Source organism: Coturnix japonica, chromosome 19 (genome assembly GCF_054131305.1).
Source record: "Coturnix japonica strain WE chromosome 19, WE-NBRP24, whole genome shotgun sequence".
In the NCBI taxonomy this organism is placed as follows: Eukaryota; Metazoa; Chordata; class Aves; order Galliformes; family Phasianidae; genus Coturnix; species Coturnix japonica.
The window spans coordinates 2,153,582-2,169,062 of record NC_140681.1 but is presented as its reverse complement, the minus strand read 5'-3'; the positions used below and the strand labels follow the sequence as shown (position 1 = coordinate 2,169,062).

Sequence of the window (15,481 nt, the reverse complement as noted above, 5' to 3'; positions counted from 1 at the left end):
AAACATCTTCAGACTATACAGCAAATCAAGAATCAGAAGATGATTTCCAAAATAAACCTGCTCTTTCAGAAAGCCCAAAGGAAAAGGCACACAACAAAGCATGTGACACAGAACACGCCGTGTCTAATGCAAATACCAATGACCCTGTATCTGTTACCAAGAGGATCAAGAGACACAAAATCAAAAGAAAGTAACACAAAACTGTGCATCTAATTCCAGACACCTGTAGTTTAATGACATTTCACAACAAGGTAAGCATTGCTGTGATTCATTTGAACTTGGAAAGCAGTTATTACCAGTTTCCGCAAATCAACACACACTAAAATATCTGAAAGCAGTTCTGTGAACAATTAAGCCAAGTTTTCCTTTTCGGTCATTTTATTCTAATGTGAAACACGAAGAAACAAGCACCCAAATAAATCCAATAGAGTATGAAACTTTAATAAAAGTTGTTTAAAAAACAAAGAGCAAAATTTTAAAAAGAAACTGAAAAGCTTGACTCCTAATCACACATCTTTCCACCATCAGCAAGAGTACTTTCAGACCTTCAAAGAGGAAAAAAAACAAAAACAAAGATCTGCTGTTGAAACATTACTCCCAAAGACTGTGGAAACGCATAACATGAAGCTTCAGAGACAGACAGCTTTATTAACAGGAGGCTTAATTTTAAACAGTATATACAAATCACATGACTGTTCCAAAGTTGGGACCACCTAGTAACCTCTCAAAACAAAATTATGCTCATGAATTACAGAAGCATCTGTGTAATGCAACCGCCTCTTCATTGAAGTGCACCTTTATACAATCCTTCCACACATTCCTGTACTGGGGAATCCTCTCAGGATGCAGCGCCGCACAGGTTTCCAAAGCTCTCCTACACACCACGGGAATAAAACTGTTGCCACTTGCACCTCTCAATTTTGCCAGACCATACACTTCAGTGTTCCATGATAGGCAACACCAAAAGGCACTGTTTTTCCTTGTCCAAAAGTAATAATGAAAAAAGATAGGAAAAAAAAAATCCAAACAAAAAAAATAAATAAATTAAAAAAAATCCCAGTTTAAGGATTGCTATGTTTAAGTACAATGATTTGCAGGGAACAGTGGGATTTTTCAGGCAATGCCCCAATCTGAAAAACTTATCATCCGCCAAGCGAGGATGAACCAAAAATTTCTATACTTGTCACTTGTGTTATTCTTTCCTTTCCAATTTTCCATGAAAGGATTTTACTGTACAGCAAAGAAAATCGCAACTCTTTACAGACTCGGAATACAACAACAGCACAAGTTTATTGCAAAAATATATAGTAAACTCCATATCTTCAAGTTTTGGAGAAAAATAAATTTTTATCTCTCAATTCACCCATAGCAGTAATTCATGACAGAGTTGCTGAAGATGAAAGTTTCTTTCACATATAAACTAATTTAAAGCATTAGCTGGACTCCAATCTTCAACTAATAATCACCGCTTTGGTTCTCTTAGCAGAGCCTCTATGCAAGGAGATCAAGAGACACGTGAGAAATACAACATCAGTATCCAGCTAGTGCCAAAGATCCTGTCCCAAGTGATTCATGTGATCCTAACAAATCAAGCTACTTAAACAATAATGAGCATTTTCAAGTTGTTACTTCTACTGCAAATGTTTTAAACGTACTATAAAACTCATAATGTTCGAGGTTAGCTATGCTCGTGGCAAAAGTCTTATTCTGCACAGTTATAATTGCAATATATAAATAACTAAAGGTTATTCCACAAAGAACAGCTTGAATTTTACAGAACAATTCCGCTCATACTTATAGGAATTAGTTTGGTAGACACATCAGCAATGGGCATAATTCAACTGTTCACACAGTGAGAATCTTGGAAAAAATAAAAATACATACACAAAACAATTAATCTGTGTACACTCAGAATTCGTTCAGTTGCAGAGTAAAATCAGAACTTTAAACAAAGCTTTGACCTGTAAACAAAGCAAATTCAGCCAGCTTTTAACCAAATCTAGAATAGCTATCTATTTTACAATGGCTTGCAAGAGCACTCACTGAAGAGCTTCACTGACTTCATCTATTTCCCTTATCCGAAACTACAAAAAACCAGCCGAGGTTCCTTGATAAGCACTGTGTCCAGCATAGCTCACCAGACTTCTATGATGAAAAATAACCTGCCTACCTTCTCCACGCATTTGCACAGGAAAATCCACTGCACGTGTATCCTTGCAGTGCTTCTTCCATCACGGCTAACACAGTGCTCTGCCTTATCAAAACAAGTCTGGTTTACAATTTAAACAATCCACAGGTTCTATCCTGGAAATACTATAAAAACCAATCCAGATGCATTTATCACAGCACTATGAATACCTATTCTACAACTACTCCATATTAACAGCTACCCTAAAACAAGCTTTACTTTTCTTGAGCCTATAGGCCTATCATTTAAATCAACAACTGCTGCCATCGCTTCATCACGAGACTCAAACGCAACCATCGCTTCTCCCGTGGGCATGCCTTTTTCATTGTATTTTAAGCACACTGAACCAGGGATCACTTGGTAACCATAAAAGAAATCCAAAATTTCATCCACCGAAACAGTGAAGGGCATATTTTGCACTTTAATGACAGTTGGTCCTGGCTTCCCAGACCCCGATCCAAAACCTGGGGGTCCACTAATATGTATATTTCCCGGTCCGGGTCCGAATGCGGGAGGCCCACCTAAATGCCCAAGACTGCCAGCAATTCCTGGAGGACCACCAGCAAAGCCAGGGGGTCCACTTAAGTTGCCAGGACCATTACCAAAACTCTGAGGGCCCCCTCCAAAACTCGATGGTCCACTCAAATTAGCAGGACCACCTGCAAAACCTGGGACCTCAATACCCGCACCAGGCAAACCAGCGCTTGCGACCGCAGGTATTCCCGGCCTAGCATCAGGAAAGCCACCTATCCCAGGTGGCGGCAGAGGAGGACCAAACGTGCCAGACCCACTGAAGTTACCGGGGAAACTGAATGGAGGACCGTTGTTTGCATCTTTAGGATTTCCTCCCAAGAAGGGATGCTCATCCCCAGTGGGGGGCTGTGCTCCCGGCACAGCTGTGTTTCCTTGTAGTGGTATTTTCAGGATCTTTTTCCCTTGAGACGGTGGGTTTCTCTCAATATCTCTCATTTCTTCTACAGTAATCAAACGTAACACAACATCTCTTCCATTCAGCTTTTTACGGTGCAAACGCTCTGCTTTACGAGCATCGTCTTCAGCTTTGAACTGAACCAGCGCTTGTCCTAAACCTTGCCCGTTATTATCAACAAGAATTTGTACAGAGTTTTCTTCTACCGCCAGTCCCTCTAGAAATTGAAGAATTTCCATTTTGGTTATATTGTATGGAATATTAGATATATGCGCACACAATTTTGGTGAGCTTGACTCTGCCTCAGCATTCATGATGATCTCTCTCTGGTCATAGTTGAAATTCTGCAACCTTTTACGAATCAAATCTATCTTTTCTAACATTGCCTTTTTAGTAATTGGATGAACTTGAATAAAACGATTCCCTATGTACTGCTTATGATGACACAAAGCTGCTTTGTAATCAGCTTCATTCCTGAACTCCACAAAACCCTCTCCAATTGCTTTCCCATTAGGTCCATAAGCAATATAGATGCTGTCTTCAACTATATCCAGCTTTTTAAAAAAATCTATCACATGCTTGTTCTCCGACTCAAAGGGAAGACCTTTCAAATAAACACAGAAACCCTGTTCGTGGGGAGATCGCGACCGTGACCTTTTCTGTCCACTGGGAGATTTGGACCTAGGATGAGGCTGTGGAGGAGGAGGGTGTGGTTGTCCAGAGGGGCCCATGGTTTGCTTGAACGTTATGTGGCCTCCGGCAGCCACCCACTGTCTCTCTGTTGCAGGACTAACTTCAACATACCGCTGAATCATCAGCATTCTGTTTCGTTTCAGTGCTTCAAATGTATCTTGAGGAGAAAAAAACTTGACTAGTCCATTTCCATTATTTCGACCTACATGATCCTTCAGCATATGGATCGCATCCACACGGAGCCCAAGGAAAAATTCTTTCACATCGGCTTCTGTTGCAGAAAAGGGCATTCCGTGAATGCTGACGTATAAATCATCTGGATTGATTGGAATTGGTTTGACGTTACTTTGAGAATTCATCTGGATAGGATTTACAGGATTCATGGGACCAATAAACAATGGATTCAAGCCGCTGTTCATATTCACTGCTGCTCCAGACCCATTCATTCCAGTGGGTAACGGTGCTACAGGCGGAGGATTCAGAGGAGGCATTCCTGATATGGGAGGTATAGGTGTCATTGGGGGTACTGGGGGCACAGGGGGTATTGGTGGAACCGGAGGAACAGGAGGCAATGTGGGTACGGGAGGAGGAACAGGAATTGGAGGAATAGAAGGCATTGGTGGCAAAGACGGCATAGCTGGAATGGGAGGGATCGGTGGAGGAGGTACTGTGTTCATCGGGGATGCTGTACTGGGTATAGTTGAGCTAAACGTGGGGCTACCAAAAGAACTCCCAAGATTTGGAGGTGCAGTCCCCATACCGGCAGTAGAAAATGTGGATATGTTTTTATTGCTCTCATGCACAGTAGTAGAAGCTGTTACTACGCTAGGAGAAGGATTATTAAAGTTAGGTACAGTAGTAGGCAAGTTAACCCTTCCACTCATCCCAGAACTAGGAGGTGGTCCCGACCTGCTAGCATTTGCTGGCGGCATATCTAGATTAGCAGTTTCAAAACGTCTACGGCTGAGCTCTATCATGTTCTGCATTTCAGTTTTACTGCTCAGTAACAGCGTTACTTTTGACCCTTTAATTGTACCACCTGTGCGCATCATACCAAGCCTTGCATCTTCATCAGTGGCAAAAACGATGAAAGCCTCACCCAGTTCACCCCCTACAATATGCACGCCCCCATCGGGAATGGTCAATCCAGAGAAGAAGTGGCGAATGTCCATGGTCCCCGCCACAATCGGGAGACCTTGCAAGCGGATGACCACAGCCATGCTGCGCTGAAACAACACACACCTGCAGATGAGAAAAGGCAACGGCTATGTCAGACTACTGTTTATGGCACCATGCAATTACCTACAGACACCATCTACTATATTTGTTTACATACTCCTAACAACATCTTGTAAAAATTAAGCATGTTCATATTCCAAGTTCCTTGTTCATGTTTACTTCCCACAGATTGAAGTATTAAGCATTAACCAACTTAATTCGTGTACATTTTGCACTAGAAATTCCAAAATATCTTACACCAAGACCCACCAGTATCAGTGCAAAAAGTGAAAATTATAACCAAAGGGAAAAAAAAACGCACCTGGGGAACAGCAAAGATCAGAAGTATCATATCCATATCTGAATATTTAATGGAACATTTATTTACCCAAGCAAACAAAGTCAAATTAGCATACTGATATAACTGATAAGGTATTCACTGTACCTGGCAAAGAGACTGACAACATTTCTGCACTACTACGGGCAATTAATGGTTCTCTTTTCCATTTAGGGAGGGAATTTATCTCCTGCCAGTTGATAAGGGCTGAGAATACACAGCAAGTTATGAACAGAAACTCAGCATGGATAGGAGTGTGAATCACACATCCTGATGAGGGCCATCCAGATTTTTCTCCTACAAAAAGCAGGTCTAGTTGACAGTAAAACCAGAAGCTGTAAGCTGGACCAAGACATTCTGTGACTTCCCAGAGCACACCTGAACTAGATTAACTTGTATGCATCTCCTAGCTAGACAGCTGGCCTTTAAACCTTCCAGAATGAAGGAGTAACTTTTTAATAGTTGTTGACACGCTGTCTAAGATTACACTTTCAGTCTCTGGCACAAGTAAATTACTTCCAGCTCTCCAACTGAGGCTAGTGGAAGATTAACATAAATCCCGACCCCCTGAGGTTGCATCAAAAGTTCATGATAAGAAGAAAACAAGGTAATTCTCACTTATTCTCAACATGCCTTCTCTCAAGCCTCTAAAAGCATCATAACAATACCAACACACTAATCCACCAGTTCAGAAGGCAGACTCTTACTCTAAACACTCCCAGCAGTACCTCGTTTCCATCTGAACCACTTCACCTCTTTCTGACCTCCCAGAATACAGGCTTGTTCAGTAACTGTATGCAAGAGCACTAAGGCTTCCATTAGTCACATATAAATGGCGTCAGAATACTCATTAGGTCTTTGAAGTCGAGAATGAACCAGATGACACAATGCAACACCAGGAGGCAGAGCACCACCAAAGAGACCCTCTTCTGGCAACACAACAAAGTTTGACCGACTGAGGGCGAGTGCTCAGCACTGATATTCCTTAAGTACAGCATCCCAGCATTACAGCCAGATTTCATCCAGCTACGTTTGCATGCCTAAGCCTTCCAGCAAGCTTAGCATAAAAGCACCTGAAATGGATCCTGAACTACTAGATGAAGCCATTATCCAACAATTTAACATGACATATGGCTGAACTCAGTACTTAATGAAATTAATTATTCTACACAAAATAAGCAATTCTTTGGTTTGCATGACAGGACTTCAGGTTACTCAAACGGAGTAAAGGACTTTTGTTGCCCATCAAGCAGAGTTAACCTCTCCCACACACAAACAACCTTGTGAAACAGCATCACAGGACAGGAGTCAGGCAAGGAGGTCTCCTGTCCCTCAAGCAAACAGCACAGCAGCCCCCAGCAAAGTGTCAGCTCTGTGGCTGCACCCATTGCAAACAAGCGCCTGATCCCTCATCCGGGCCAACCTGAGCAAGAGAACTCAGCTTCCACAATCAATATGAAAATGTGACAAATCAAATCAACCTCTACAGACCATCAGGAAACCCACTACTTCATCAGGGTGGTGCAGCAACAGAAAAATACACACTCAGCCTCAAAGATTCGTTTTTGAAAACCAACTTTCCCTACTCCCTGCAAGGTAACTAACAAAACACGTGACATCCATCTCTTCTGGGCACACTTATATTTAATAATGTTCACTGCTCAATCATCTTCCAGCAGCAACAAGAAAGTGGTCTGTGTGAAAAATAAACAGAACAAAGCAGGAACTACCTATGCTAAGCACACATCCAAGAAATCACACAAGGCTTTTTGCGCTATTAAAGCTGCAGCATTTTTCAGTGATTCTGCAGTTTTCAATTTGCCCAGTATACCAACAGCCATCTCTGAAGCTGAAGTGAAAAGGAAAATCCTGCATACATGAAGGAAGCCACACTAACTGCAATTGCAAAACATTCATTACCTCAATTTGCTACAGGATCGCTTTCTAACTAGACGATCAGACGATCTAACTAGACTAGGCAACCGAGCAGTATCAAAATATCCGTTGTTTAGCATCTACACTTTGAAAACCAGGATAGTAATTGTGCTAACAGTAAAACTTGTATTTTTTGTGTTACACAAAGGAATTCATTTCCGAAGCTTTTTAAGCATCACAACTCACACTTCAAGTTTCTCCTGTTTAGTGGAAGATTACTTTCTTGTGGTCACTTCCTTACAACAACCTGACACAGCTGAGAGTAAAACATCAGCAAACTGCCTTTCCAGATGCGCTGCTGCAGAAGGCACACGGTCAGAGCTGACAGCCTGCAGGTAGCCATGTTTCCTGGTGGTTCTGGGAACCCAGCCCAGAAGGCAAATTAACAGATAAGGCTATAGCAAGAACTCTGAAGACTTCAAGCATTCAAAGATTTATAAAGCTTCAGGGGTAACATAAGTGTCTCAGTCTCACATTATATTCCAAACTTCATTAGAAGTGATAAAAAGTATCCAAGTTTTGTTACTAAGCACGCTATTTAGGTTCACTATATAGTTACTGCCAGAACACCACAAATAGCTGCTTAGGAACAGACTTGCCGAAAACACCAGTGGTAATGACCTCAGCCTAACTAATTCCACATGCGATACAAAACAAGTGCTCAGTATTAAGCAAAAGCTAATGGTGGCATGACATAAATAAAAAATTAAGGGCTAAGTCAAATATTTCTGGCAATAAGTATTTTATTAACTCAAAACATAACTGCTGCAAAATTTATAAGGATTTCAGTGCTTTAAAAAAAAAGCATTAATTTCGCTTCTATGGTTTAAAGAAGGAAAAAAAAATCATAAGACAGTAACAAAAGGGCCAAATTCCACATCTGTAGGTCAGATTTATTTCAAGGTGCACTTAAGAGACAATAAGCGACTTGTGCCAACTTTCACACTAACCATAACAGCACAGCCTGCTCATGTACTGCCATCCTCGCTTCCTAAAGAGCAACATGGGTGCAGGGACAGCATCAGCCAGAAGGGATTGTGCCCGCTGCCAGGCACCATGCCAGGCTGTCAGAGCTGCTCCTCCTCAGCTATTTCACTGTTATTCACGTACCTGAGATTTTCTTGCAGAGTCTGTATCCCAAAGTTATGCTAGGAACAAGCCACCTCCAATAACAACGCGAGGTCAGAAGGGGAAAGTAAACACCTCCCTACAATTAACCCAAGTCATTTGATGAATCTTGACAGACAGCATTTTCAACATGCTCTTAGAACGCTGATGTTAGACTAGAGAAGAGTGCACAAGACGGCAATGTTACTTCCGCCTACGTGCTGGTCAGTAAAACAAGCAGGAGAGCTGGGTCACAAGCATGAACTGACACTATTAACCTGAGAGCACCATTTCAAGATGCATGACTCTTTTCACATCAAGGCAGGTTTAGAAGATTCAATTTGTTCCCTGGAGCATTAATGCACAAAACCTATATGGCACACACAATCTATCCAGCAGTTCTTGGATGAAGAACTGGAATAACGTTCTAGCTGTAGGAAGATTTTAAAAGATCCACACTAAGACTGCCCAGCAATACCTACAACTGCAGGCTGCAGGATTTCTTCATTGTTATTCTTCATTTACTTTTCTATGCTAAACTTAACCTATTAGATTAGGAAAGATTTGAATTAGCACAGAAATGACTGTCTGATACTTTTAAATTCTGCAAAACTTAATCAGAGCCAGTTACTATAGGCTTCCACACTCCAATAGCTGGAGCCTGCAGAGAACTAGTTACGTTTCCAAACAGAGCAAAATAACTGGGAGAGCGTTACAGCCTGCCACGCAGTGATGGAATGACAAAACCTGAGTAGGACAGAAAACTATTCTGTGCGCACACCGCTGCCAGAAGGACCACCACCAGTGGCAGTCCACAGGAAAAGACCACCTATGGATGACCCAAATGTTTCCATATTGAGTCAGGGATTCCAGAAGCTTCAATTATTTATTAAGATACACTCAATATGCATAAAAAAAGAAATCTTCAATTCGAAGTCTCTTACCTGCAAAGACAGATGTTTTTTTCTTAACAAGTAGCAGAAGCCAAGCCAATCCTGTGGGCAACCAATTAAAACCAACTTTTAGACTGCAATAAAGAATAAATGGAGGCAAAAATCAATGCAGGCAACACAACAGCAGTAACAGTCCACAAAGAACTGCATATACAGAAAGTTCAAACCTGCAACCACCACAAGGAACTGTGACATACAACAGACAAGATTAAGAGTGCATTTTCTAATACCTTCTGCCTGTATTTCAATAATTGCATTGCAGTTCCTGTACAGTTCGGGACGTGAATATACCTTTGGCAAAGAACAGAGCAAGAACCACAAAACATTTGAAGAGTCCTTCAAGTTTCCCCACTTCCAACAGTTGATCAATTCACTCAAAAGCAAAGATCAGAATGCAAACACTAGACAATTCCAAATTCTCACAGACCCTCGCTCCATCAATAACACCAGCAGTCCTTTCTCCAACTGTACATTTTCTTATTCCAACAGAACAACACAAGTCACATCTCAGCATCTCCCTACAGGCCTTCCCCAGAAGCCAAAAGATGAAAGCAGGCACCGCTCAGAGCCACCTCCAGCCAGCACCTGCACAGAGCACGCTGTAAGACCTCCCTGCTGATGTACGGTACTTTCATTGGCAATCTGCAGTTTCATAATCCACATCCCGACCAAACACCCAGGTTTTTCATCCTTGAAAGTACAAAATGTCTTCCTGGGATTACAACTCAGTAGAAAAATAAGAGAGAAAGAGCTGAGCATTTTGCAATGCAACACATATTTGGTATTTTAAAGAAGGAATGGAAAAACTCCTCCTCTTTCAACACTTCACATGCAATCTCATACTGAAGATTTCCTTCCCTGAACGTTACCCATAAAAGAATTACTCCAAGAACAAACACCTGTCTGCTCCTCAGACAACCCAAACATGCAGTACACTGTTATCATTATCAAAATGAAATGACAAAGAAATGCAGCTAAACTATCCATAAATTCCCTGGCAGAAAGAATCAAGACGAGCACATATACGCACAGATCTTCAAGGGCATTTACCAGCAGGCTTACAAATAAAAAGACTCAACTATACTTTTCAGATTTTTATTAAAAACACGTATAAAAAATTAAGACTGGATTTGTATTGCAACCTTAAGACAAGTCAGGCAATCCTACAGCGAAGAGATTCAATTATATTCTTTCATATCTTGCAGTTTCAATCAGTAGTTCACAAGGCAGGTAAGAACATAACCACCTGAAAACCAGTTTCGTGCAAGACCACATCTGCTTCCAGGAACAGATAAATCCTATGTGCACAAGGAACATTCTTCAAAAAAAAAAACATTTCAGATACTTCCAGCACAGCAACTACAGCGCTGCAGGAGCCCCTTTCCACAACAAGCTGCTGACCCACAGAGGACTAAGCAAACGTGCTATGAGGGCAGACACGGCGTACACCAAACCAAGCAGCACACCTCAGAAAAGGTACAGAGCTCTGCATTTAAACTTTCCACAAGACATCATGTCTATTCACAACTCCAAATTCTCTCAGAGAGCACCCATCTCTCTCCTAAAGATGTCCTTCCCAGTCAACCCCACGTAGAGGAGCACAGCAGGGAGGCAAGCACTGACCAGAGGGCAGGCACCCCCACAACACCACCACCGTACCTCTGCGCACCTCCGGGGCTCCACAACACCTCGCGGGCTACACGCCAACAGCCACCGCCATCCACCGCCACGGCACACCCGATGCGGGGCCCTCGCAGGAGTCCACGGAGGAGCCAACAGCCGGCTGTCCTGCCTAGCCCCGACACTGCGAGACGGGTAAGAAAGTCACTAAGAAGAATGGGTAACGTCAGGTGAAACAAGAGCCGAGAGATTTTTCCCAAAAAAGTTCAGAGCCCGCATGCGGGGGGAGCACCGCCATACCCGCCGAGCTGATTGTTTTACTAACGACAAAAGGCCTCAAGCGACTGCGCAGAGTCTCCCTGGCACTTACGGAGAGGGGGGGAACCTGGAGGTGCGGCGTCGGCCCCGCGAGCAGCAGAGCGCTCCTTCCCAGCGACACGGGCAGATCGCCCCGCTCCGCCCCCCGAGGCCGCGAATCCCGCCCGGGCCCGGCCCCGCGCCGCCTCCTCAGCAGCCCGCGCCGCCGGGCGCGTACCTCCCGCGGCCCCGCCGCCACACAGGCACACGGCCCCACCGGCACACGGCCCCACCGGCACACGGCCCCACAACCGCGATGTGCCCGGGCCAGGCCGTGCCCGCGGCGCTCCCCCAGCTGCCCACTCGGCTCCGCGGGCCGCGGCGAAAGGCGGTGTGCGGGGACGCGGCCTCAGCCCCCAACCTCTGTACGGCCACACAGAGCGACGCCCGCTCGGCGCTCCGCTCCGCTCCCCTTTGTGCGCGGGGCCGCGTGCAGCCGCGCCCGCCCGGCCTTCCCTCCCCTCACCTCGCCGCGAGCCCGCAACGCGGGGCGGGCGGTCAGTCGGCGCGGGCCCGGCCCGCCCGGGCGTCGCCGCGCTCTTACCGAGGGATCTGTACGGGAATAAAGGGTTAAGAACGGCGCTACACCGCCCCGGGCCCCGCTCCGCGCCGAGCCCAGCGCCACCGACCGCGCAGCGCCACAAAATGGCCGCCTCGCTGCGGCGCCGCCACCCGCCGCCAGGGAAGGGCGGGGCCAAGGGCCCGGCGGAAGGAGCGGGGCGGGGCTTCACAGCGCCCCCTGGCGGCCGAACCGACAGGAACCGGGAGCGGCTGCGCGCACGGTGCCATGGCGCATGCGCAGCGCGGCTGGCGCCTGGCGGCGGGAGGTGCGTGTGTGGCGGAGCTGCGGGGTTACCACAGCTGGGGGTGGGGAAGTTCGGGGCTGAACTTGTAGCGCACGATGCGTATTCGTTGGCTCTGGTACAACAGTATATATTGATTATATGCTGAGTCTTCTGGAAATTAACGGTGGTACACCTGAGCAGATGGGTTATTGCTGAGGAAACGGGGGCATCAGATCGGCAGCCGGCACGGAGCCCTGTGGCAACGAGCTGCTGCTGCTTAGAAGCACAGCAGGATTGATTAGAGCTGTGCCACTACCCCGAGTCAGGGCCCTATTGTTGTAAATCCCCTTCTGTATTCGCCCTTAGTTAAACGTCTACTATGCGCACACCCAGCGCTTACCCTGACGGAGCACAGCGGGGCACCTCTGTCACCGCTGTGTGGAACGGGCTGCTCCAGCCCTTATTTCTAACAAAATAACTATAACCGGCATCGTCTGCAGCACGGAACAAACACACTCATGTGGCGACGTTTTGATTCGACAAGGCCGGGTTGTGACAGCTCGGCTGCTGTTAGCAGTGTTGGCAGGCACAGGGATGCTCACAGAGCCCCTTCCCCACCACTCTCGATGCCTTCCAATAAACAGCCCACACCTGCTCATCTCCTTGGTAACCCTGGCTGTACTGCTGTTAGACTTAATTTCTAATAGGGTTTCCCTGAAAATGTATCCCTTCTGTCAAGTGAACCCCTCCGTTTCGTCTCCTTAGCCAAGATGGCCAAGGTGGGCCCTCTGTGCACCACACCCCGCTCTGTTTGCTCTCTGTAGCATCCTGGTGTCTTGTAATTCATTTGTTCCTATCATAAGTGGCACTCAGCAGTCGGCATGCACACGCACAGCAGGCACAGCCAAAGGAAGCTCCGAGGAGCATTCAGTGCTGGCGTCCAGCACCAGGCTTGCTCTGCCTGGCAGACACCTGCTTGCCCAGCACCCACCAGGGGCTGCAGGAGCACAGGGACCAGGCAGAGCACGTTGCTTTTGCTGCAGCAATGGCCCTTCAGTGGGTACGGGGAGGGCAACAGAAGGGCAGTGCTGAACACTGGAAGAAAACTAGGAATGCTGGTCTTCTGCGCAACACGTTGAGTCACATCATCGCTTTGTGTTATTGAAACAAAGCCTTAATGCAAGATCTCACAGATTTGCAGAAGTTAGAAGGGTCTGCCCAGAGCAGTGCACACAGCACCACATCCAGGTGGCTTCTGAAGACCTCCAAGGAGGAAACTCCACAACCTCTCCAAGCAGCCTGTGTCACTCGTACAGCACAGAAGTGCTTCATAACATTCAGAAGGAACCTCCTCATCTGTTGGTTTGTGCCCATCACTTCTTGCCCATCTCTGGATATCACTGAACAGAACCTGGCTCCATCCTCTCTGCATTCTCACTTCAGGTGTTTATGGACACTGATGAGACCCTCTCTTCTCCAGGCCGAACAATCCCACCTCCCTCAGCCACTCCTCACAGGTGAAGTGCCCTAATCCCTTAATAAATGTGTGACATTTGCTGCACAGACTAGCAAAAAAACCAACAACCCTACAATCAATATAATCCTCCTTAGATTTTTGCTGGACTCTATCCATACCAAATCCACAAAAGGTGCTGCTGAGGGAGTCCCTACACCCCAGCCAGCTGCTGCAGGTTAACAGCATCCCTGCATATTGAAGCCAGCACCTCAAACGTTATAGTCTGTGCTGCAGTTCAACTGGAGCACAAATGTCTGATCAGGATTTCCTCCAAAGAGCAGAACTCAGTGTCTTCTCAGTCATAGCCAAACACTTGTAGGGACTGAACTAAATGTCACCTCCAGAACACTTGAAGAAAATATTTTTCTAGTGTAGATTAAAAGGAACACAAACCCAGGCTGCTATTAGGAGCATGCCAATTGGCCAAGGGTACCCAAGACGAGTTGGCAGCATGATGCAGTCAGACACCAGCAGCAGGGAAAAGAAAGCAGTACAGTGCCTCTGGTCAGAGAAACAAGGACCACTGGTACAAATGTCCTACGTGCACCCTCATATCGTGCATATGAGAGAAAAACAGAGAAAATGATATTGTAAGAGAATGTGATTTGTGTTTATTGGGTACTAAGAAAATTCTGAAGTAGAGCTGGTGTTTCAGTGCCCTCTGCCTAAGCTAAAACTGGAGTAGGATGTTAGTTTGATGGAACCATCATCTGCTATGCCGGTTCCACAATGGAAAGAAAAGTATTTTCTCATTGATTTATGGTTTTGCTACACTGTTGGTCTGGATGCATCACCCTAACTCCCAGGCTCCTTGCCTCTCCAGCAGGCCACAGAAACCACTCAAAAAACACCTCTGATCTTATTCACCCTTCCTTACAAGGACACACTTTTGATGAGTTGGGTAGTTTATCAAATGACTCACACTACTTGGTGTTTTCCTGACCACCACACGCCAGCTGCAAGTTTCAGCTGTTCCCAAATCATTGCTCAGCAGAAACAATCCTTAAAGAAACTTCCCAGAAACTCTTTTCACTCCTCATTCATATCCGTATTTGAAATGTCAGTCAGCTGCTTGTTACAAGTTGCCTTGTTGATTCTGTGCAGTAACTTCAAAGACCTCCCAAGAATAAACACCATATTTCAGAGTTTTACTACACCTACTTAGCACAAAACCTCTTTGATCTGAACTTAGAGCTTTATTTGAGCACCCCATATCAGCTTTTTTTACTGCTGTTTGTCCTGTAAAAGGATGAGGGGAAACGGCCTCAAGTTGTGCCAGGGTAAGTTTAGGTTGGGCATCACAAAGAACTTCTTTACAGAAAGGGTTGTTAAGCTCTGGAATGGGTTGCCCAGGGAGGTGGTTGAGTCACCATCCCTGCATGTATTTAAAAACCATCTGGATGTGGTGCTCAGGGCCATGACTGAGTGGAGGGCTGTTTGTTAGGGCAGTATGGCCAGGTTGTGGTTGGACTCGATGATCTTTAAGGTCTTTTCCAACCTGAGCAGTTCTATGACTCTGTGAGTGAGTGGAAGATCATCTATCAGAGTGCTCAGCTCTCCCAAGCATTCTGCTTCTCCACTCGGCTGTGGGAAACTGCACCTTGTCAAAGCACAGAGCATCCATGCTATGAGCAAAATCAATCTGACTGCACACAGCGAGAGTGTGACTGAAGTCCCACCATAGAACAGTAGCTCAGTCAATCAGGCAGGTAGAAGATCCAGAACAAGGAAGTTATTTTGCTGGGAGCAATAACTTTTATGTTAATTTTTCATTTTAAAATCTAATGATTTTTGCCTGTCTGCCTATCATCAACAAACTGCCTGTTCTTTCCACAAGTCTAACA

The 15,481-nt window shown here is 45.4% G+C and overlaps 2 protein-coding genes across 20 annotated transcripts in view; both read right to left on the bottom strand.

Annotated features, from left to right (window-relative positions):
- CPNE1 (copine 1) overlaps positions 1-12,016 on the bottom strand; it is a 42,101-nt gene extending 30,085 nt beyond the window's left edge. The window contains exons 1-3 of one of the 10 annotated variants that reach the window (XM_085520062.1): positions 11,881-12,016; positions 11,019-11,163; positions 9,351-9,433 (exon numbers count right to left, since the gene is read on the bottom strand). The gene's annotated coding sequence lies outside the window, so the exon portion shown is untranslated. Of the gene's footprint in view, positions 1-4,908; positions 5,052-9,350; positions 9,434-11,018; positions 11,164-11,802 lie in introns of all 10 variants that reach the window. The other 9 variants (XM_085520064.1, XM_085520060.1, XM_085520063.1 and 6 more) reach the window with 9 other exon arrangements.
- Positions 421-12,016, bottom strand: RBM12 (RNA binding motif protein 12). Of its 10 annotated transcripts, none has more exons than XM_085520053.1 (4): positions 11,881-12,016; positions 11,019-11,163; positions 9,351-9,433; positions 421-5,051 (listed from the first exon to the last, which is right to left on the bottom strand). In XM_085520053.1, the coding sequence occupies exon 4, from the start codon at positions 5,027-5,029 to the stop codon at positions 2,387-2,389; it is 2,643 nt and encodes an 880-aa protein (XP_085376179.1). In that variant the 5' UTR covers positions 5,030-5,051; positions 9,351-9,433; positions 11,019-11,163; positions 11,881-12,016; the 3' UTR covers positions 421-2,386. The 10 variants fall into 10 exon arrangements, with proteins under 10 accessions (XP_085376179.1, XP_085376181.1, XP_085376177.1 ...); XM_085520055.1 differs by having other exon boundaries at positions 9,351-9,401; XM_085520051.1 differs by lacking the exon at positions 9,351-9,433 and having other exon boundaries at positions 11,803-12,016.
- Positions 12,017-15,481: the final 3,465 nt, after the last annotated feature.